The sequence below is a fragment of the Phyllobates terribilis genome, unplaced genomic scaffold (genome assembly GCF_046119375.1).
Source record: "Phyllobates terribilis strain yellow unplaced genomic scaffold, ASM4611937v1 Scaffold_4__5_contigs__length_816908805, whole genome shotgun sequence".
Classification (NCBI taxonomy): Eukaryota; Metazoa; Chordata; class Amphibia; order Anura; family Dendrobatidae; genus Phyllobates; species Phyllobates terribilis.
This window is the reverse complement of record NW_027362764.1, coordinates 214,375,473-214,398,449: the sequence shown is the minus strand read 5'-3', so window position 1 is coordinate 214,398,449 and position 22,977 is coordinate 214,375,473. Positions and strand designations below refer to the sequence as shown.

Here is a 22,977-nt window from a genome sequence, read left to right as displayed (position 1 = left end):
TGTGAGATCTGCTCTTCTGTGACGCAAATATTTATTTTTTTGTGGGGAGGGGGGCCCAGTTAGAGCTTCTGCTATGGGGCCCCATGATTTCTATGTATGCCCCGGATAGCATCCGATGATTCTTTCATGCGAGAGAATCGGATGCGATAGCTCTCGCTCATAGCAGAACATTAGCATGAGTGTCAGTGCTCTGATCCTCTCACATCAGAGAATCACAGCTCATCTGCGGAGGAGACGGAGAAAGTAATTTCTTCATTTCCTCCGTTGCCGGCATCTGTCGTAATCGGGCTGCACCCGGATAACATCCGAGTGCAGTCCGATGTTTTGCATGCACCCATAGACTTTTAAAAAAAACAAGACGCTGGTGCGGCGATAGGGGAGTGCACCTAGCCACAAAGCTTACTCCAGTCTGGTACTGGGCAAAAATGGCGTCCAAATGCCAAAAATTGCTAAAACTTTGCACAGTCTCAAATTGCACAAAAATTGAGACGTTTCAAAGCTCTTTGTGTCCATGAGGCGACTGCCTAGGACTCAGCAGCCCAAGACCCCACTAAACCCGGAGCCGACCCCGAGGTTACTGCCCTGCAGGTTAATGGCAGCAGCTGCATTAGGGAACCGCTCCCTGCAGCGTCTCGTACTCCACAGAGCGGCCTTATTGGCGGACCCCCCTGTAGGCGACCCATGCAGGGTGGTCTGCCGCATACGGGTCTCCGGGGCCCCTGCACAGGAGGCGGTGCGGTCGGTAGGACGCCGTCTATAGCACCGGGGATACTGCAGCTTTCATCCTCTCAGCAGCGCAGAAGCCGGTTGGGCACCGCCTTAATGACGTCACGGGCACTGACGACCCAGCTGTTCGCAAGGCAGGGCCTGCCGTGACGTCACCGACCTGCATTATCTCCGTCACACGGCAACTGCGCTCGGAGCGGCTGGGGAGGTGAACAATACCCGAGCATCCGCTGCATCGCCGCGGCCTTCTCTGCCCCCGCCCTCCATGAGCAGCATGTAAACAATGCATACATAGCTGTCACCTGGAGATCGCAGTGGGCACGGGCCAGGATGGATTTTCAGCAGCTGGCAGACGTCGCCGACAAATGGTGCTCGAACACCCCTTTCGATCTGATCGCCACCGAGGAGACGGAGCGGAGGATGGATTTCTACGCCGACCCCGGGGTCTCCTTCTACGTGCTGTGCCCCGACAACGGCTGCGGGGACAATTTTGTGAGTATTGCGACGTGCCAGGTGCCCTGCGCTGCGTACAAAGGCCTGGTACCCGAGGTGGGCATGACCGAGCGTGCAGGCAGGCGCTTATGGTGGGCGCTGCGTGTGGATCCCATAGGCCTAGTGTGTGTGATGGACTGGCGAGTGTCCTGTCTGCTGCACTGCAGGGCTCAGGCCTGGCACTGTGTACAGGGGCAGCACGTACCACTGGCACCATCGCCCACCGTACATGGAGCATTTACATTACATTCACCAGCTGCTCCCCTGTTGGCACAGACCCCATTCAGACCACTGCCCTGGGGAGATTACTCACTGGTCAGCAATTTCAGGAAGTGCCCTGCACAGTGCCAACATACCTTGGGCAGAGAGTGGCCGGGCGGCATTATTAATGGGGCAGTACAATCTACACAAGGCACAATTACATACTGGCATTTATCACACGTGCCTGGCAATAAGCAGTAGACGATGGAGGTGGCACCACCAGGCAGAGGTTAGACAGAGATGGGAAGCCCCACCCCAGTACAGTGGTGGGTGGGCACCCCCCCCCCCAAGGCACAGAGGTAGGCGGGTACGGATGTGAGCATGCCCCCCGGGGCACAGAGGTGGGCAGGAACAGGTGGACTGGCACGGTGGTGGGCAGACCCCCCGGAGGTGGGTGGGCACTGAACAGTAAATTTCATTTTTATTCCCAAGAGCTGTTAACTCCTTCATGCCCAGAGGTGTCAGAATAAGGAGCAGTCATTGCGTGATGTCATCATTTATCTGTTTCACATGGTAACATTGGTTCTGGCTAATTTGGGGTCACCAGCGTGTGATATTCCACAGGGCTTATAGCTGACCATGTATAAATAATGATAGAGGGCATTGCCCGCTGTAAGGAAACACTGGTGTGCGTTGCCCTCAAGGGTGAAGACTTGTATGGTCCGTTACCTGCGTCATTGGCTCAGTGTCTCAAAGTTAAAGGGACGTCATCATCAGAAATGACCTATTAGCTAAATCAGTGCTTTTTTTACATGTGGTTGTTTTGTTTTTGTTTTTTTAAATTGCTAATGGTTGTTTTGTTTTTTTTTCTTCACACTGGCCACTGGGGATTTTTTTAGATATGTGCTATTTGTCCTTTCAGGAAGAGTTTTCAGCAGGCTCCTTATCATCGGAGACACCTGCTATCAGAGGGCATAAAGAAAAGCCCAATTCAAAGAGTATATTTTACCCCCAAAAATATATTTATTATTTATAGTTTACGAAAGATAATATCATCAAATACGACTAATATTGTAGCAAAGGGCTGCGTGTAATGGAAGGGCACACATAAAGGTTAATTCAGCACATACATAGTAGTTAAATTGGTCTAGATAACACAACAGATCTTAATATAGTAAGATGAGGGTATATCAATAATCCCATACATAATAATAAGGTTGACCAAACTAAAGTATATCCATAGTGATTTTAAAATTGCTTACATGTAATGTAGCTGGTCTCCACGTGTCCCTGCTGCCCCAACGCGCGTTCACCCTTCTTCAACAGGGGGCGTGGTAAACGTTAACAAGTTGTCCCCTCTTTTGTGAATAGCTTGTGATATTGGGAGAACACCTTTTTTTAAAGGGGTTTTGGAAAACCCTTGTCCTCTTTCTGCAGTTTGTTTTAGAAAAACAAACTGCTGTTTACTTGCCCTCCCCGGGTCCAGCGCTGCTCTCGGTGTCTCTTATTGTCTTCAGCTCTGATGTCATGTCTAGAGCACTGCCACCAATAACTGAACTCACTTATTGACTGCAGCCCTGTCGATGTGACCTCAGCACTGCCAACAATAGCAGACACTGGCAGCAGCGACTGAAACTTGTCACTGGACCCAGGTAGGGTGGGTAAAGCACCATTTTTTTAACCCCGTGATACAATCACTAAGGTGTCCGTTTGTGGTATAGTTCACATAACCTACACTCAGGTCCTCTGGTATCAGGATCTCCATTTCTAAAGAAGCCATAAGAGCTAACCTGAATGGAGTAGTAGAGTGCAGCAGACGGCAAAAAGCAAAAAACTGCCACTAACCAACACTAGGAACAACCTGTGCAATAAATCATTTCTTCATTGTGAACTGGACAATAAAAAAAATCAAAATATTTTTGGGTGAGGCCAAGATTTATCGTGAGATGGATTTTCCATGGATCGGACTGGTTTCTCCAGCATATCCCACAAATGCTCAATTAGACTGATATATGACAATTTTGTTCAACCATTCATGAACATGTTTTGCAGTGCAGTAGGGGGCGCTATGCTGAAGGAGAACACGGACATTAGGGAAGCTGATGGCCAGAAAAGGTGTCCTTGTTCTCCAACATTGTTTTAGTAGGTCCTACATATTAAAGTACCATCAGTGAGTGTCACGACCCAAGGTTTCTCATCATAATGCCTCGTTCACATGAGCGTATAACATGGCCGAGTGCACTGCAATGTTTTATCAGATAGCACTCGACCCAGTGTTATTCTATGGGGCACTGCAGATCTTTGATTATTTTCTCGTGCCGATTCGGCATGAGAAAAAAATTGCAGCACGTCGCGATTGCATCCGAGAATTGGATCACACTCACCCATACAAGTCTATACAAGTATATGGGTGTTTGTGAAACATCACTGCACTCGGATGTCATCCGAGTGCAGTCCGATTACCGCGGATGCCGGCAATGGAGGAGATGGAGAAATTCCTTTCTCCATTTACTCCGCACCTGTGCTGCGATTCTCTCATATAAGAGGATCGGAGCACAGAGCACTGACACTCGGCTCACCAACTGTCTACGTTTTCCTTATAAAATACATTTTTGTTATCTTAGTGTTGCAGAGTGTCTGCAAGTCCTTCATCTAGCTGAGAGCTTTCAAAACTGATACTAATCCGTCAGAGCTCCTGGTTCTGACAGTTGTCTCTGCTAGTGTTGAGCGAGTATGTTCTGTTAACCCTTTCGGCGAGTATGCTCGGGCCGAGCTCCGAGTATTTACAGCTGCTCGGTGATATGGTTGAATCACTCCTGTGCATGATTTGCAACTGTTTGACAGCTTTATTACATGTGAGGAATGTGTAAGAAATAGACATTCCTCACATGTAATAAAACTGTCAATCAGTCGCAAATCATGCACAGGAGTGATTCAACCATATCACCGAGCAGCTGTAAATACTCGGAGCTCGGCCCGAGCATACTCGCCGAAAGGGTTAACAGAACATACTCGCTCAACAGTAGTTCTGCCTTTTCTCTTGCTTTTCTAAGTGTTAGGCCATGTTCACACATTGAGTGTTTGGACAGTATTTTACCTCAGTATTTGTAAGCTAAAACCAGGAGTGGGTGATAAATACAGAAGTGGTGACGTGTTTCTATTATACTTTTCCTCTGATTGTTCCACTCCTGGTTTTGGCTTACACATACTGATGTAAAATACTGACCAAATACTGAACTTGTGAATGTGGCCTTAGAGAGAGAGAAGTAGTGATGGGGAGGGGGCTGTACACAGATTTTCACAATGTGGACAGTGGAGAAAGCATTTATAATCTCTGAGGATATACACAGAGGTAACATCCAGCCTACATTACTAGGCGGGACACTCCTGCAAAAGGAAAAATCTGAAACTTGGATCAAGCTGCAAACTAAAGGCAACTAGTACCATATATATGTAAAAAAATAATTTTACTGGTCAAAGATGTACATAACTATTAAAGGGCAACTGCCAGCAGAATTTCACCCCTCAAACTATTTATGTGCACATGTTGATTTTGTAAAGTTAAAGCCAACAATACCTGTCACAATTACGCCTATCGATGTGTCTGGACTCATTGAATGACTGTTCTGCAGTCCAGTCTAGGGTAGCCGCTGAGCTGTCTGTATGATGATTGACAGCACAGCCATACCATTGGGAGCTGGGGCGGGCTTATCTGTCGGTTTCTGAGTGACAGTTTAGCCGTCCAATCAGGGCTAGGGCGTGCCGGGGCTTCATCCATGTGTCTCCTATTTGGAGTAATTACCTGGCTATTTAACTGGCTCTCTACCTTAGATTTCTGCCAATTGTAGCCTTGCTCAAGTAGCATGTGTTTTCTCTGTGTTCCTAGTCTTGTATTCTGATCTTTGTTGCCTGATTTTCTCTTTGCCTTGACCATCCGTTTGTCTAGCCCTTTGGTCGGGATCCACTACTTTCTTGGAATTCTGACCATGGACTGTTACCCGACTACGCCTTTGCCGCACCCCTCTGTCTATGACACACCCTCCTGGCTTTTGAACTCGGACTGGTTGATTACTCAGCCTCTCGGCTTTTCCGTGAGTAGTGACTAGCGTCACAATACCTTTACCTAGCCAGTCTGTTCCTCCTTTACTGAGAAATCACTTTAGAAGTGTAGGAGCTCTTCCAAAGTCTGTCACTCCGGCTCCATACTCTGCCAATCGCTGCCTCCTCGTACTTTACTGACAGCTCCTTGAAGTCCCACAGTAAAGTAGCAATCAGTCAAGCAGGCGGAAATAGAGCTGGAGTGACAGAAGCTTGAGAAGAGCTTCAATGTGCTAAAAGCACTTCAGCCTCATTTGCTTAAAAGGGTTATCTGGGATTTTTTATTCATGATTCTAAGAACTGAAAGGCAGGTAGCTGTTCTGCCTGGCGCTGGCTCAGAGCAATCGCAGACTGTTCTTGCCGGCAATTTTGGTCTTTCCCTTCCTAACAGTGGAGATCTGGCTGTCAGTCGGCATGACATCGGCAGTCACTCTCCATCAACAGAGTAGAGCAGAAGAGAAGAGGCTGCCCTGTCGACGTGACCTCACCGGAATCTGCACAATCACAAGCAGGAGTGGGCCGTGATTGCTGTGAGTTGGCAGAGATCGGCGCTGGGCACAACAGGCGGGTAGTTAGCTACTTGCCAGAAATGGTCCCTGGTAACCCCTTTAATAATCTAAATGCTGATTTCTCAGTAATGGAGGAACAGACTGCCCATAATAAAGGTATTGCTGAAAGAGCTACATGCACATATAAATAGTTTGGGGGTGAAATCTTGCTGAGAGATTCCCTTTAAGGATTCTTGGATAATCTGTGTATGTATCCCAAACTTCATCCTGCAGAAGTCTGCGATTTCAAAGTAAAAAAAAAAATAAACCTCAGCTGAGATGATTATGCTATCCCACTATGTCTCTTGAGTTATGTGAATTTAATGCTTTCAAGTAACAACTTCTTGTTGACAACCATTTAAAGGGAACCTGTCACTTGGCAAAACGCTGTTAATTTGCGTTCTGAACCTGCCCAGTGCCCGCAATTAGACCCTCACTGCTGGGAGGAAATTAACTTTATCCCCCCTCGGCATTGTTCGATTTTCAATCACAGGGGTGGCACTTGCGCATGTTCAGTCGCTTCTCTGTGTATAGAAAGCGGTGGCAAAAACGCGTGCCCTGGCACTGACTGACAGCGGGCTCTAATTCTGAGCAAGCTGTCAGTCAGTGACTGGAGCGCTTTTGTACTGCTCAGCTTTTGAAGAACAAAGATAGGGACAAAGTACTGTATCTTGGGACATATGGACTCCTTTTTTATTCATTCATTCACAGTCCTAGCAGCTAGAACTTTCTCACCTTTTATGTAGCTTCATTATATCACATCTAGCTCTTTGGTGTTTGTAAGGCCATGTTCACACACAGCCTAAATAATGTGCCTTTTGTTTTCTGCAGGTATCCTCACCAAACTACATAATAACAATCTTCTCTGGTTATTTCATCCTTGCTTCATTTTTTAGGCATTTTCCCCCTTATTTGATCCGTTTTTGATTCTGATGTGAAGCCACGTTTTTAATGTGTTTCTTTATAGTGCAGAAAAATTTTGATTCTAATTAGTGTTGAGCGAGCACTAAAATGCTCGAACCTCGGGCCGAGCTCGCCGTGATACTCGGGTGCTCGACCCGAGCAACGAGCCCAATGTTAGTCTATGGGAGACTCGAGCATTTTTGCGGCGGCTCCCCCAGCAGTCTTAACAAGTGCCCAAAACGATAGTGACAGTGCTCAAATGACATGGGGACAGCATGGGGATCGCCCCAGGAAGCATTTCTGACCCCCAGGTCACTGCTGTCAACAACGTGGTCAGAGGTATTAAGCCACTTTTACGGGCTCACAATAAAACGTTCAAAAACAAAAGTGAAAGTGCTTTCATGTGAAATATGTTAAGGATAGTGTTGAGCGATACCTTCCGGTATCAGGAAATATCGTATCGGATTGGATCGGACCGATACCCAAAAAGTATCGGATATCGCCGATTCCGATACAGGAAACCAATGCAAGTCAATGGGACACAAATATCGGAATGAAAATAAACCCTTTCTTTCCTGGTAGGTTAATTCTACATGAAGTAAATCAACTAAGAATAATGTAGAATGTATTACGCGAAAAGCCGGCAATTCATCAGCGGCATACACCGGTACCCGACAATTTACAACAGAAAGAATAGAGCTTCACACATAGATTAGATAGATAGAAACATGTCAGTCACATATATATGAAGTACAGTGACAGTGTTGCTTACTGTACTTGTCATTTAGTGTAAAGGATTTATTTAAAAATATAATAGTGTTTTCATGCACCGTCTCTTTAAAAAAGCCGGCCGGCAATTCAGCATCTGTACCCGACAATTTAGAATAGAAGGAATAGAGAATCATACATAGATTAGATAGATAGAAACATGTCAGTAACATATATATATGAAGTACAGTGACAGTGTTGATTACTGTACTTGTCATTTAGTGTTAAAATAAAGGATTTATTAAAAAAAAAATTGGCGTGGGGTTCCCCGTAATTTTAGTCTCTAGCGGAGGTTAAGCAGACGGCTGGGGCAGATGTTTGAAGCCTGGGAAGGGGGTAATACCCACGGAGCTTCCCAGGCTACTAATATCAACCCCCAGCTGAATACCTAGCCTTTACTAGCTATTAAAATGGGGGACCCCCTCAAAAAAATGACGTGGGGTCCCCCCTAATTTAATAGCTAGCAAAGGCTAGGCAGACAGCTGGGGGCTGATATTAATAGCCCAGGAAGGGTGCCATGAATATTGGCCCCCTCCCTGGCTAGAAACACCAGCCGTCAGCCGCCCCAGAAATGGCGCATCCATAGGATGCGCCAATTCTGGCACTTAGCCTCGCTCTTCCACGCTGCCCTGGTGCGGTGGCAGGGGGTAATAGGGTTGGGGTTCATGTCAGCGCCAGCTGCCATGAAGCCCAGGTTAGTAATGATGGGCGTCTATAAGACACCCCCATTACTAACCTACAAAGTGTTAAAAAGAAAAAACACACTACACCCAGAAAAAAATAATTTATTTGAAATAAAACACACCATTTTATTTAATTCTTAGTTTACAAAAAAAAAAATAGTTACCTGTCCACGTTCCTGCGCTGATCTCCCATGCACAGCTGTCACATCTGGAGATGGTGACAGCTGTGCATGGCTGCTGTAAGCTCACACTGCCGGGAACACGTCCGCTCCCGGCAGCGGGAGCCACTGACTGAGGTCACCGGAGTGCATTCAGGCAGCGCAGCTCCGGAGACCTCCTTTACGGCACTGCTGTACCGTGGGAATTTTTCACGATACAGCAGGGCCGTAAAGGAGCTAACCGGAGCAGCGCTGCCTGAACTCCGGCGAACCCGCTTATGCAATGACGGGGCTGCTTTACGGCCCCATCATTCTAGCGGCGGCAGCGGCTCAGAGCGGTCACATTCTATGTGGCTGCTCTAAACTGGAGATCATCGTGGGACACTCGTGGACTACTACGGAGGGGTAAGGATAAGGTTGTGGTTTATTATTTTATATTTTATTACAGGAGATCGATGGCTTCGGGGAATTAGGTGTCTAGGTGAGTATAGGTGTAGTTTTTTATTTTTTACTTTATTTTAGGTGGCGATCGGCGGGGACAGGTAATGTATGAACTAATTTATTGTAGGCAACCACTGGCCACCAATGACATGTATTTAAAATTTATTGGGGACACAGTAGGGCAATTTATATAGCAGGATCAGGCTGATGGGAACTACTGCTCCCATCGAGCTGATCCTGCTGGCACGAGTGGACGGGGGACAGACATAGGCCGATGGGAGTAGTAGTGTCACATCGGCCTATGTCTGCCTGCATGCACACACCCGCAGACCTCTCGCAGACACCGCACACACCCGCAGACATCGCACAGACACCGCACACACCCGCAGACATCGCACAGACACCGCACACACCCGCAGACATCGCACAGACACCGCACACACCCGCAGACATCGCACAGACACCGCAGACATCGCACAGACACCGCACACACCCGCAGACATCGCACAGACACCGCAGACATCGCACAGACACCGCACACACTCGCAGACATCGCACAGACACCGCACACACCCGCAGACACACGCACAGACACCCCGCACACACTCGCAGACACCCACACACACCAATCATGACGGGCTGATCGTCTGGGAGGTGACGCTGTGCGGCCAGCCAATCACTGTAATGCCCACAAACAACATGGCTGCGGCATTACAGTGACTGGCTGGCAATCCCTGCATGTTCATTGGCTCTGTAAAGAGCACCAAACATGCAGGGCGGAGACCCGAGCTCCCGCCCGAGTAACCCGGAAATGCTCGGTGCTCGCCGAACATCCTGAGTAGCGTGATGCTCGGGCGAGTACCGAGCAGTGTCGAGCATGTTCGCTCAACACTAATTCTAATCTTAAAAAGGAGCTGCAGTTTCTTACATGTTTTTTTTTTTTTTTTTTAGGCTCCACATAGCAACCTCTGCAGAAATAAACAGCACTAAAGCACACAGTTCAGCACCCTTAAAAATTTACATTATTGTAATTGTTTTTCATTATTTTTTAGTAATTTTATAGGAAGAAAAAGCATCTCTTTTATCCTCCCTCTAGAATACAGAGACATAGCAGTGTATTTCTATGTGCAATGTATCAGTATAATCTGCCTGTAGAGTCAGAGGCTTCAATGCAGATCAAGTACACAAAATTCTCCCAGAGACATCATCATCAATTGCTTTAGCTCCTGCCTGTTATGTTGAAGGTTGTGGGTTCGAGTACTTGTGAGACTCACAAAAAAAGACATTTTTGCAATTTCTTTTATTATTTTTAGCAGTTTTTTAGGGAAAAAAAGACACTTTCTTGACTCCTGCAATACAGGGAACATAGAAATACACTGTTAAAATGTATCTATATGTACCTGTATAATCTGCTTCTGGGTTCACTGCCTGCAATACAGCTCAAGATTACCAAATTCTATCTACATCACTGTGGGCTGTTGCTTATTGCTAGAGCTCCTGCCTGTAAACATGGAAACGGGATTTCGAGTCCCGGGCAGACCCGATCACTAGACAAGAAGATTATAATATTCACTAATTAGTCAATACAGAGATGCGGCCCCACCCCTCAAGGGGGAGGAGCAACGGAGCAATGAAGACATCAGAAAGAGGTGAGTATTAGAAGTCGGGACGGTGGGACTTAGCCCTCAAATTGGGAAGGTCGGAGCTATGGGCGCAGTTATAGCTGTCATTCTCTATACACAGAGCTGTGACTGAACCTGTATCGGACCCATCAACATGACTGAAACCCGAACGCTGCCAGGGTGGGGGGAAGTTAGACCCTCGTTGCCAGAAGGAAATTAAGTGCAGGCGCCAGGCAGGTTTAGAATGCTATTAACCTGAAGATTAACCCCAATAGTGTTTTTTTCAAGTGACAAGTTCCCTTTAAGGAAGCTACTACAATGTTCAGAGGTTGTCGCTTAAGTTACATATTCACCAAGTAGATTTGTTTGAAAAGTGCAGACGTGGCAGGAATTTCACAATATATTGATCCTGAGTTCCACTTTAGGGATCGCTCCTTAACCGTACACTTCTATGGGAGTACCACTGTAAATACACGTTTTATACACCTAATTTTTTACCAGTTTTCAGGCGCATTTCCAAACAGTTTGAGTGTTCCCAGTGAAATGGAAGCAGGGATTAAAAATGAGCATAATTTTGGCCAATAAAAATGCTTCGTTTTAAGATAAGTAGTTTAAAAAAATTATTTTAAAAGATGCTTTTAAGTATGGCTGTTTTTTTAAGTAGCCACGTAACTAATGTTTAAAAGGTGAAAATTCCCTTTAAATCCATTTTTCTCTCAAAAGGACTTAACTGTGCTTCCATATTGCAAGTAGTTTACTGTAGAGTGCAGTTGAAATAACATTTAATTGCAGCATTTTTTTTTTTTTTTTTGCTTAATAAAAACCTTAGCAAAAAGGCCATGACAAACACCATGAGACACTGTGTGACTTCAGCCTGAGGAGCCATTCATATTATGTTTTTGCCCTATGTTTTTGCCCTATGTTTGCCTCCCATGCACACCAAATATTTCCATTGTGATCCATTAGTCATATAAAGGCTTTAAATATACTAAAAATTAATAGAGATGTATATAAGAAACTTTGAAATATATATATATCTTTTATGAGCCACTTCTATTCTCCCTCCCTTACCCCCCACCCTCGGCCTTCTGAACTCAGTCTGCAACTACTGGTACAATTTGTCTTGGGGCGAATTCAGACGGCTTTATAAATTGGAACGAGATCAAAACCCAGTGCACGGACTGGCCGGCGACTCTCCCGACCTGAGCGGAACAGCTGCGTAGAAATACATGTAGCCGTCTGACTACACCCTTAGGCAAAGGGTGAACGCTCTGAGCTAGTATATTGTATGAATAGGGTTAGGAGGACATTGAGGCAGGAACAACGTAAGAAAATGGGCAAATTATGCTGCAGCTTCTACTAAATGTGTTTTTCACATGTTATTTATTGGTTGAAATTGAAAAGTGTTTGTAAAAAAATAAAAAAGTAACTTTGAAATTTACTGGTTCTTAATAATCCTCTCTGTTCACAGAGGAATTTTTAATTCTGTTAATTGCTCATTGCCTAGGTTACCAGCCACCCTTGCAGTCTAGGTGGCTGAACTTATGCAGTGCTTACAGGCTGTTTTTAATAAAGTTTGTAAGTGCTACTTTGAGCTGGCTTCAGTGCACTGATAGCTCCCGATCCAGCCAGCTTCAGTGCGCTCCTTCTTGCAGCATTAGAAACCGCACAGTTCAGGCCTGCGATGCTATGGGTCAGAACTGTCAGTCAAGTTGAAGTGCACAGTCGCTGGAAAGTAGGAGGTTGGGTCGTCGCAGTGCACTTTAGAAAACAGGATAGGACAACCCCTTTATGTCCTGGATTCACAGCCACACAGCTCGGTACCAATGTGTAATGTCAATCAGTCATACAGCTGTATACAGTAATATCCTACATGCTACTGCTTCTGTTGATTTGTTACACAGATAAGAGAGCAGGAATCCCTCATGTTTCTGTTCCATGTATACAAGACATAACAGCTGGTCTCTACTCACTAGCTCAGAGAGAACTGAAAAATAGAAATGGATCCCACGAGGGTGGAAATTTATTTAAAATGGCCAGGAATAGTATTATCCCTCATATATACACACACACTTACTCTAAAAAGTTACCTGAAATGACAGGTAAGATTTAAATTAGTCAGTTGAACAGATATGTTATTTAAATATCTTTTTCATAGCCGACAGGTGAACCATAACAGTATATAATGTAGACATTGGGAGCTTAGCAAATACAAAACATAAGCATCGACAACACAATAGGAACATAGTCACGTTTTTATCATTGAGGACAATGTGTAAGTCAACTGCAGTGAGCTTTAAACAGGCAGCCAGAGTTATAAAGGGGTTATCCAGGACTTTTAGTTTTTAGCCCATACACAAAAATAATAACCGGTATATATCTGCCTGTTCTGCATGGGGACGTTCTCTCCCGGCTCAGCTAGTGTTTTCCACTGCTTCATTTCACCTCATATCAACAGAGCAGTGCCTTCTTGTCTGGTCTGCTCTGCCAACAGGCATCACTACCATAGTCCTGCTGATTGACATCTGGCTCCCCACAGTTAGGCAGTGGGGAGCAGGCTGTTGATTAGCATGACAAAGGCAGAGACGCCCCATCCACAGAGCAAACCAGAAAAGAAGGCACTGCTCTGTTGACGTGAGGTGAAATGATGCAGGGGAAATCGCTGGCTGAGCCGGGAGAGGATGTCCCCTAGCAGAACAGGCAGATGCATGCCGATTAGCAGAGCGAAAAAGAAGACGCTGCTTTGTTGACGTGATGTCAATGGAAGCAGGTGAATCGCCAGTGACAGCTCTGAGTCGGCAGGGCCGAACAGGTAGGTAGTTATTAAAGAGAACCTGTCATCAGGATTGTGCTAAGTAAACTACAGGCAGTGTCAGGTTGGCACCCTTACACTGATTAAAATGATACCTGGGTTGATGAAATCCGTTCTGTGGTTCTTGTTTAATAACGATATGCTGATGCTCAGGGGCGGCCTATGGGCAGGGCTTTTCTTGGTGCTCTTCTCTCATATTCATCATTATGGAATGATGATTTAATTAACTTAGCGATGTGTACAATGTAAACATTGGCTCAGCTAGGTGTGAGATTGAACAATACATGTGGCCCACGGAGGTGTGAAATTGAACAATCTCTGAGCAACTCAATGTGAAAATAAATAGTGTCCTACAAACTCAATGTACTGCCAGTGTCTTGGGTAAACTATTCCTGAACAATTCACCTTCCCCCACTGTTACATTTGTAATTCTGGTTAATATGGTTTCACATACAGTATGTCTTGCATTGGTGACCTGTGTTCATGCTTCTGTGGTTGAAGCAAAACTGAACTTTGGGATCCTGAAAAACGCACAAAAAATGCACCAAAACAACCTAGTGTGAACATAGCTTAAATGTTAAGTGCATGCAGAGGATTTGGAGTTTTGGATCAGTAAACAGGTCTCTTACTCTTATAAAGGTATATTTTTTTGATTAATTGGTAAGGTTAACTTTTCAAGCCAAGGACAAAGTCTACAGCGATGCTGTAAAATTCTGAAGTAATTTTTGATGCATGACAAAGTGCAACTTCTTGGACCAGGTAGAAAGTTGTTGTTTTTTTTAAATGTTGCTAGAAGCATGGAATAAGGAATGACCACCAGAGGTAACATCTGTGCCAGCGCTTGATCTCATTCTGCACAACGTTAGATGATGAGCTCTCCATTATTAGTTTGACTAATAAAAGCCTGTAGACACAAAGATGATTAGCTCCGATGGCTGTGCAAGCAGAACACTATAATCCGACACAAGACACAAATGTTATTGTCACAGCCTCGCTCTGTTGGTGTAATTATCCAGTCATTATCGTGGACCACAATGGGGCATTCTCTGCGCTTGGCGGATATGTGGGCAGAAGACATGACAGTCCAAAGGGTAAAAATAAACATCCTCTGATGTCTCCTTAAATACATGAGAGGCGGGAATGACCCTTTACCCCTTGCGCGGGGTCTGCCTCGATCTCGTTACATAATGTGTCTTATATTTGTGGCGGAATAATGGCTCATTGGTATTATTTCATTATCTTGCAGCATGTGTGGAGTGAAAGTGAAGACTGCTTGCCTTTCCTGCAGCTAGCGCAGGATTACATTTCATCTTGTGGGAAGAAAACTCTTCATGAAATACTGGAGAAAGTCTTCAAGTCTTTTAGGCCAGTAAGTCCCATGTTTAGCCCAGTAAACATAAATGACTACTCTGTTTTTTTTAGCTAGGTGACTGGTTACTTATACGTTGTGAAAGTAGTCAAAGTCCTCTGCTGGTGTCTCCGCTTATCCACATTCCATCATTAATGTAATCCCCCAAACTATTTATTTGTGCATATAGCTCTTTCAAAGACAAGTCTAGCAATTCCATTACATGGCCGGTCCGTTCCTCCATTACTGAGAAGTGAAGTGTTTTAATTGAGATGCAAATCGATAAGGTAGATCTGAAGCCTCTGTCACTCCAACTCTGTTCCTCTATTCCTCACTGGTTGACTGACTGGCTCTATGTTGTGTGATATCAGGCAAAGGTGCTGTCAGTCAAGCAGGAGGTGGTGGGAAAATAGAGCTGGAGTGACAAAGGCTTCAGATCTACAATAGCTCTTCAGCTCATTTGCATATTGATTCATACGCTGATTTCTCAGTAACAGAGAAACAGACCGGTCATGTAAAAATATGGCTGGACTTGTCATTGAAAGAGCTACATGTGCATATAAATAGTTTGGGGGGGGGGGGTAAAATCTTGCTGATAATTTCCTTTAATAATCTACGGGGGTCCAATCTCTGAGAATACAGGAGTCTTCAGTCCTGTGTCCTCGCCAGAGTTTTCTCTGCAGAGGAGCGCTCCCAGGCCACCTGTTACACTACGACTCCATTCAGATGAATGGGTCAGACGGCAGATACCTGCACAGCTGTTTTGCCAGGAACACTCTGCGCAGAGGAAAAACTAAAGATGATGCAGCCTCTTCATTCCCAGGATTGTTCCCTTTCCGATCATTATATAATGGTAGATCCTATTTTACAATGGAAATACGGCGCAAAAGACAAACTTGTATGTTACTTTCTCTTTAATTTCTGTTTGCTTTTGTTGTTTAACACCTACAGAACATACTTGGAGGACTGCACGTGGGACTTTGTCCCCTTTAACTTTTTCATATATGGAATACGACCCTAACTGGGTCACAGAATGAAATTCTAAATGAAAGCTTAAAGGGGCTGTCTGATATAGAATTTTTTTTTTTCAGGCATGGATGCATTAAAAATAATAAATAATATAAAACTATAACATTGCAAACACATCTTCCCGCTCTCCTGCGGATCTAGCAGATGCCGGCTCCAGATGCAATTCCTGCTCCGTTCATAAGTCAGTACCCCTGCAGCCTGTGATTGGTACAACGCCAAGACTATTTTGGTTTGCTTCATTTCTGCCCTTAGAGATTGGAAAAAACCCCATAAAGAGACCTCATCATGATTCGTGTACCGTATCTTTACTATTAGCCATTGACCAGAATCTATTTCTGACATTTTGATTCTCAGACTAGCCACCTATGACCAGAAAAAAAGAGAAAGTGCAGTATACCTGGTTCAGATGTGGATCGGGGTTGGATCCGTAGCGTGAGACAATTTTGATAGTCGTGATAAATGGTAGCAAATCCCAGACTGTGGACAGCTCATATGAAGAGCATGGCCTGGAAGATACGGAGTAGGGTAAGTATTTGTATAGGCTTAATTTAGTACATAGATAAATCGAAAATTGAGCACATAAATAACAATGTGAGAAAGGAGGTTCAGTTACCTGTAGGGTGTTTATATACAGATTCAGAGCTATGCGGACTTGAGGTGGTCGCTGGAGAGCTCGTTTCTGCGGTAATTACGCTCTCCTTGTGTGGCAATTGGCGTGTTATTACCTTAGTTGTAGCCTGTCCTCGGACTGGGATGCTAATAGTGACTGGCGCGCTGTGGGTGACAGTGCGTCGATCCGTTACTGTTAATACAATACATATGCAGTGCGGTGTAGTGGATAGTTCAACAAACTCTTATCAGAGCACTGCTCCGTCACTTACTGTTGTGAGTTTGTCTGGAGGTGTTCCAGTGCATGGTGTCCTCGGCGATGCTGGATTGGGGCGTCTTTTGAATCTTGCTTCTTAGCTTCAAAATACTGCGTTTGGAAGGTAGGATAATGAGGGAGCAGGGGAGTAGAACAGGGACCCGGCCGGTGACCAGCTGTTATCCCACTATGCTCTCAGCGTCCTCCGTCGGCTGCGTGCAGGAAGCGGGATAGGACCTGCGGTGAGCGCCTGGCAAAGGAGCAGAAGGACCTGCGTGACGTAGGTGCACGTGACGTGACACACGTGACTCGTACCGGTACGGGGGCCTGAACAGACCAAGAAACCAATGCGTTTCGAGAACTACGGTTCTCTTCTTCAGGGTTGGTCTGTGGATGGAAATGGGTCCCTTATATATGTGCACTCCTCCAATGCTAGTAATAGGGGCGGAGTTTACTGCAAGTTCCAGTGTAATACATAGCTTATTGCTGTTGTGGATGGTGACTCCTTTGATGTCAGATCTATTCCTCATTAAATGCAAATAGTTCTATCTCTGAATTGGGTCCTTTTGGTTTGAGTGTGTCTAGAGTAAAGATCCATTTGCTTTCAATTCTTGACATCTGTTTTAAATAATCACCTTTTCGCCATTGTTTGTATACCTTCTGTAAACCTGTTATCACGGTTCCCTTTATAGAGCCTCCGTGTTTCTCGGACACCCGTTGTCGAAACATTACTCTATCGAATTTCTTGGAGATATTGCGCAGGTGCTCCTTAATACGTATATGTAGGGGACGTTTTGTCCTACCTACATATAGTTTGTTACATGGACATCTGAGTCTATAGATAACACCTTCAGTATTACAGGTAATGAAGTCTGAATTGCTATGGGTAACTTGGCCTTCTTTAATGATTTTTTTGTTTGGTAGTGTGAAGTTTACTGCATACTGCACATTTATTACAGGTAGAGAAACCAAAAACTTCTTTAGTGAACGGAGATCGTTCAGTAGTTTGGAAGTTTAGATTGTGGGAGCAATGAAGTTGCCCAGGTTTTTGGCCTTCTTAAAAATGAATCTGGGTTTTGGTGGGATGAGATCACCTATCGTTTTATCATCATGAAGAGTATGCCAGTGCTTAGTAATAATTTTCTTTAATAGATGAGTATTAGAATTGAATTGGGTAATAATAGGGATATTGAGTTGTGTCATGGGGTCCTGTACATGAGGTTTTGCGTTATGATTCTTAAAAAGTGTGTCCCTGGATATTGCTTGAATCTTATTTCTCACTTCGTTGAGAAAATGTATGTTATATCCTTTTCCCAAAAATTTTTTGGTAAGTTGTGAAGATTCTTCATCAAAATTCTCAATGTTCGAGCAATTCCTGTGTAACCGCATATATTGGCTGCCTGGGATATTTAAAAGCCAGCTAGGGAGATGACAACTGTCCAGCGAAATGAAACTGTTTGAGTCTGTAGGTTTTCTGTAGGTTTTGATCTGGATTTTGTTGTCATGTATATAAATATTGAGGTCTAGAAAATTCACCTGTTGTGGACTGGTATTAGAGGTGAATTCGAAGTAGAATTCATTATTGTTAATCTCCTTAAGAAAGGAGTCAAGTGATTGTTGATCCCCAGACCAGATGAAGAGAATATCATCGATGAATCTATGCCATAGCACCAGGTTCGGTCTGAGAGCCCCGCCGGGGTGGATTGCAGACTACTCCCACCGGCCAACGTAAAGATTCGCATAACTTGGGGCGAACTTGGTCCCCATGGCTGTACCCCACTTTTGCGTATAAAATTTGTTGTCATATTTGAAATAATTGTGTGTGAGAATAAACTTCATGCACTCCTTGATGTACTGGATTTGCTCATTTGGTAGTTTATTTTGTTTCTGAAGAAAATGAGTGGCCGCCTGACAGTCTACTTCGTGTTGGATTACTGTGTAGAGTGAAGAGATTTCTATGGTGCCCAGGATAAAATTGTTGCACCATTTAACCTGTTGTAAGAGCCGAAGGACATGTTGGCTGTCCTTTAAATATGCTGGCAAGAGGGGTACCAAATCTCGTAGGTGTTTATCGATGTATCTGGATAGATTGGAAGTTAAGCATTGGATTCCAGAAATAATGGGTCTACCTGGGGGATGAGAAAGTGATTTGTGTATTTTAGGTAAATAGTAGAAGGCAGCTAGTCTTGGGTGGGTCGCTCTCCAGCGACCACCTCAAGTCCGCATAGCTCTGAATCTGTATATAAACACCCTACAGGTAACTGAACCTCCTTTCTCACATTGTTATTTATGTGCTCAATTTTCGATTTATCTATGTACTAAATTAAGCCTATACAAATACTTACCCTACTCCGTATCTTCCAGGCCATGCTCTTCATATGAGCTGTCCACAGTCTGGGATTTGCTACCATTTATCACGACTATCAAAATTGTCTCACGCTACGGATCCAACCCCGATCCACATCTGAACCAGGTATACTGCACTTTCTCTTTTTTTCTGGCCATAGGTGAGTAAACCCGCTCACTAATCTATTTTTTTCCCCTTTTACTTTAATCCAAGAAACCCCCTGGACTATCCCCATAACGCTTAACTCCATTCAGCCCAGAAATCCACGGGCCCACTACAAAAAGAATCCCGTATAGAGCCCTATTCTACCCTTCAGGAATCACTTTTTATAATCCTTATCTTCTTTTTAAAAAATTTTTAAAATGAAACTTATTTTAAAAATAAAAATTTCATGTGAAATACACCTATGCTCTTAATATTTATTTATCTAATCTAACCATCTTACTCCTACGGCCTAATCTTACCAGCGCAAGACACACTTTATATTTACTTTTATTGAGAATCATTTTGATGCTGAAAAGTACTATCTTTATTGTTGTTTATCACTGTGGTTATCCCTAGTCCCAGGATGCATATTATTCCGCTCCGCGGGTTGATTCCTTCTGATTCCTGCAGCCAATACAGGATCTGTAATTCTCGGCTAGAGATAAAGCCATACAGATGGAGTGCTTCATCATTAACCCTTGTGATGTCTGGCCTTGTCATGGTGACATCTGTGGCTTGCCCGCAGTATGCCAAAGCTCTGAGACTCCATACTTATGCTGAGGGCTGCTGGATCTTGCCAACACCTTAATGATTATATTGCATTATCCATGAGTAAGACAATGAAACGGTTTCCCTGCCGCTTTGCTCACAATACAGGGAGTAATGTGCCCTTATCATGTTACAGGCACTCTGCAGTGCCTTGCCTTATTCAGCAAACTCTATTCTCTGTAATGGGTTATCTTTGTAGTGAAAAGATAAGCTTAATGTCCTGGCTTAACATTGGATGACCAGACATTAGGGGTATTTGTAGAGCACCCTTGAAATCCTTAGCTCTCTGTATCAAATTTTCCGTGTTAAATAACTGAAATCACAGAGGGTTCCTGCTTGGCACCTTAGGGTATTTGTGGGGGTCACAGCTCGCAGATGTTCACCTGTGACTATTGAATGGCTCCAAAAGTTATATTAAAGAGGACCTATTGCTACTTTTTACATGTTAAACTTGTTATCTCATCATAAAGGGGCTGAAGAGCTGAATAAAACAACGTTTTTATTTCTCTTCTCCGCTGCGGTGTTATTGTCTTGTAAAGTTTCGGGCACCCGATGTGCTAATTTCCTATTCAACCAAGGTGAAGTTAGCTGAGATTCTTCTCCGGGTGTGTTCTTTTTCCCCTGTGCCGGGGCATCATACCCTGAAACCTAGGATGGCACCATAGCGTTGTATGGCACAGCTCTTCTCTCGGCAGTTGTAATGTCAGTAAGCTGCGGGAGTGAGGATCATACCTATGCCCCGACAACCTCTTCAATGGCTCTCCCTAGATAGAAATGATGATAATTTATCCTTTTTTAAAATCTAATTTAAAACCATCACTTGGAAAAGTGCTTGACAGCTTGGTCACACTATATAAATCCATGCAACCAGCATGGATTTATATAGTGTGACCAAGTTAATAGTTAAAAAAAGAATAAAAATGGTAAAAAAATATATAAAAAAAACCAAAAACATTATACTCACATTCCGATAGCCCCCGGTGTCTTGGGCGACTCGCGGTGGTGTAAAAGGACCTTCCATGACGTAATTTAGTCATGTAACAGGTCACGCGACCGCCGTCAGCGGTCACGTGACCTGTCACATGACTAAATGATGTCATGGAAGGTCCTTTTACACCACCGCGAGCCACCCAAGACACCGGAGAAGGAGACCGGGGGCCATTGGAAGGTCAGTATAATGTTTTTTTATTTTAATTCTTATTTAACTACAGGTACTATGGTACCCGGCTGTGTAGGGGAGACCCTCTTCTCCAGACCCGGGTACCATCCGCGCATTGAATTGCTTAATATCCGCATGTGCACATGTAGTCATGCGGATATTAAGCGATTCAATGCAAGTCAATGGCGGCGATTATGCCGTGTTTCCGCAAAATTAATAGACATGCTGCGGAATTTTCCGCAATGATAATCCGCAGCGGAAATTTCCGCATTATCATTGGGGACCATGGGACACGTATTACCAAGCGTTTTTTAAGCGTTTTCGCTGCAGAAATTCTGTGGTGAAAACGCTTGAAAAACGCATAGTGGGCACGCAGCCTTGGAGAATAAAACATTCCTAATTATCATCTCCCACAATATTCAGTTGGGCAGGACCCCAGATACAGTAGAATGGCTGCCCAACCTGTCGATATCGGCGGGTTTGGCCAACATTAGTCTAATATGTATGGAGGCCTTTAGACCTAATAATGCCTATGTTAATCATGTAGAAAGGTATCGCAAGGTGCTACTTGCTGTTTTCTTTATGAGCTATTAATATTATTTTTGTACTGGGTCCTGGTCTCTGATGGATTCGTTCTTTTATTTCCTACAGCTACTCGGTCTCCCAGATGTGGATGACGACACTTTTGAAGAATACAATGCAGACGTGGAGGAGGAGGAACCAGAGGCAGATCACCAGCAGATGGGGGTCAGCCAGCAGTAGAAGACCTAGGCTATCCCCTATAGGAAGGAAAACAAACCCAACATAATGTAATAGTAAACACATTTTGACAAAAATGCAGAAACACTCACAGCGAGCGGAGCATCAGGCTTGCCGACAGCAGCGTTTCCATGGGAGTTTTGTTGCTTTCCATCCATTTCTGATTCTAGAATTTTTATCATTGTTTTTGAGGTTGTTGGGCTCAGTTTGGAATGGATCTGACTAATAGGATTTGCTATTCGATAACAATGGATGGGGAGCCATATTGGTTGTAAACAACATGGCCCAAAGTTAGTATTCATGACAGACATTTTTTAAGTGAACATAGCGAGCACTGAATATTATTTCTATTTTGAGGAAGACCAAATAGAAATCCAATGTCTTGTTTTCTTTTCCATAAGTACACATTCCCACCCCCATAGAGTAGAATTAGATTTTTTTGGAAACTCCATTATTAGTGATCAAATCTCGATGAAGGAGCAAGGGCGTCACTTAGCCTGGTTACCTAGATGCCCAAACTAAACACTGGGTCAAATTTGGCTAGTCGTTACAGAATGTCTTACCTTATCAAGAAGCAATAGAAAGCGCTGGTGTACCAAGTGATAAATGTTCCCTCTTAGATGAGCAACCAATTCTAAAAAAAATATATTAACATATGAAGTTTATAGCCCCAGAAATGGATTCCTTAGTAAATACACTTTTTTCCTGAGCTTTAGAGGTGGTATGGCTTAATAAACTCTTACACCCCGTACGGCAAGGAAACTATTTTGTTATCTAAATGTTATAAATCATAGTGGCCAATAAGTAGTCCATCTGATAAATTATTTAATGTATTACAAATGTTATATACATTATTTATTACTAAAACAGACAATGGTAAAAATATGAGAGTTCTGTACTTGGAAAAAGTCCTTCCAAACTGCAGAAGTTCAATATTACTATTAGATCGGTATTTCTCATCAGAAGTAGACTAGACCGAAATCGTAAACCATACATTTTGGGATTTTTTTTTTTTTTTTTTTTTTAATATAAGGAACGTCAATTGTGAGAGAAGAGCCCCAAGCTGAATTTTGTTTAATGTACACATCTATACGTTCTGCTGTTAAACAAACATCGTGGCTTCCTGTGAGTAATGCTATCCCTCCATAATGTACTTGTTACGAGTGGGGCACTGCATTGCACCAGATAAGAGAATTGTAGTGATGGTGGACGTGAAGACTAAGGTCATCCAACATTCACGATCTGAGTAGGGACTACCATGTCCA

At 43.9% G+C, this 22,977-nt stretch overlaps 1 protein-coding gene across 1 annotated transcript; it reads left to right on the top strand.

Moving 5' to 3' along the window:
• Positions 1–816: 816 nt before the first annotated feature.
• Positions 817–22,744, top strand: MTURN (maturin, neural progenitor differentiation regulator homolog). The gene is made up of 3 exons (XM_073678064.1): positions 817–1,218; positions 14,699–14,821; positions 21,605–22,744. Exons 1-3 carry the CDS (start codon positions 1,057–1,059, stop codon positions 21,713–21,715), a joined length of 396 nt encoding a protein of 131 aa, XP_073534165.1. The 5' UTR covers positions 817–1,056; the 3' UTR covers positions 21,716–22,744.
• The last annotated feature ends 233 nt before the right edge of the window (positions 22,745–22,977 follow it).

Bases quoted from the DNA above. Each gene is read 5' to 3' on its own strand.
- MTURN (XM_073678064.1), top strand. From the start codon at position 1,057: ATGGATTTTCAGCAGCTGGCAGACGTCGCCGACAAATGGTGCTCGAAC. The intron at 1,219-14,698 runs GTGAGTATTGCG...ATTATCTTGCAG, and splicing joins ACGGCTGCGGGGACAATTTT to CATGTGTGGAGTGAAAGTGA. The intron at 14,822-21,604 runs GTAAGTCCCATG...TATTTCCTACAG, and splicing joins TCTTCAAGTCTTTTAGGCCA to CTACTCGGTCTCCCAGATGT.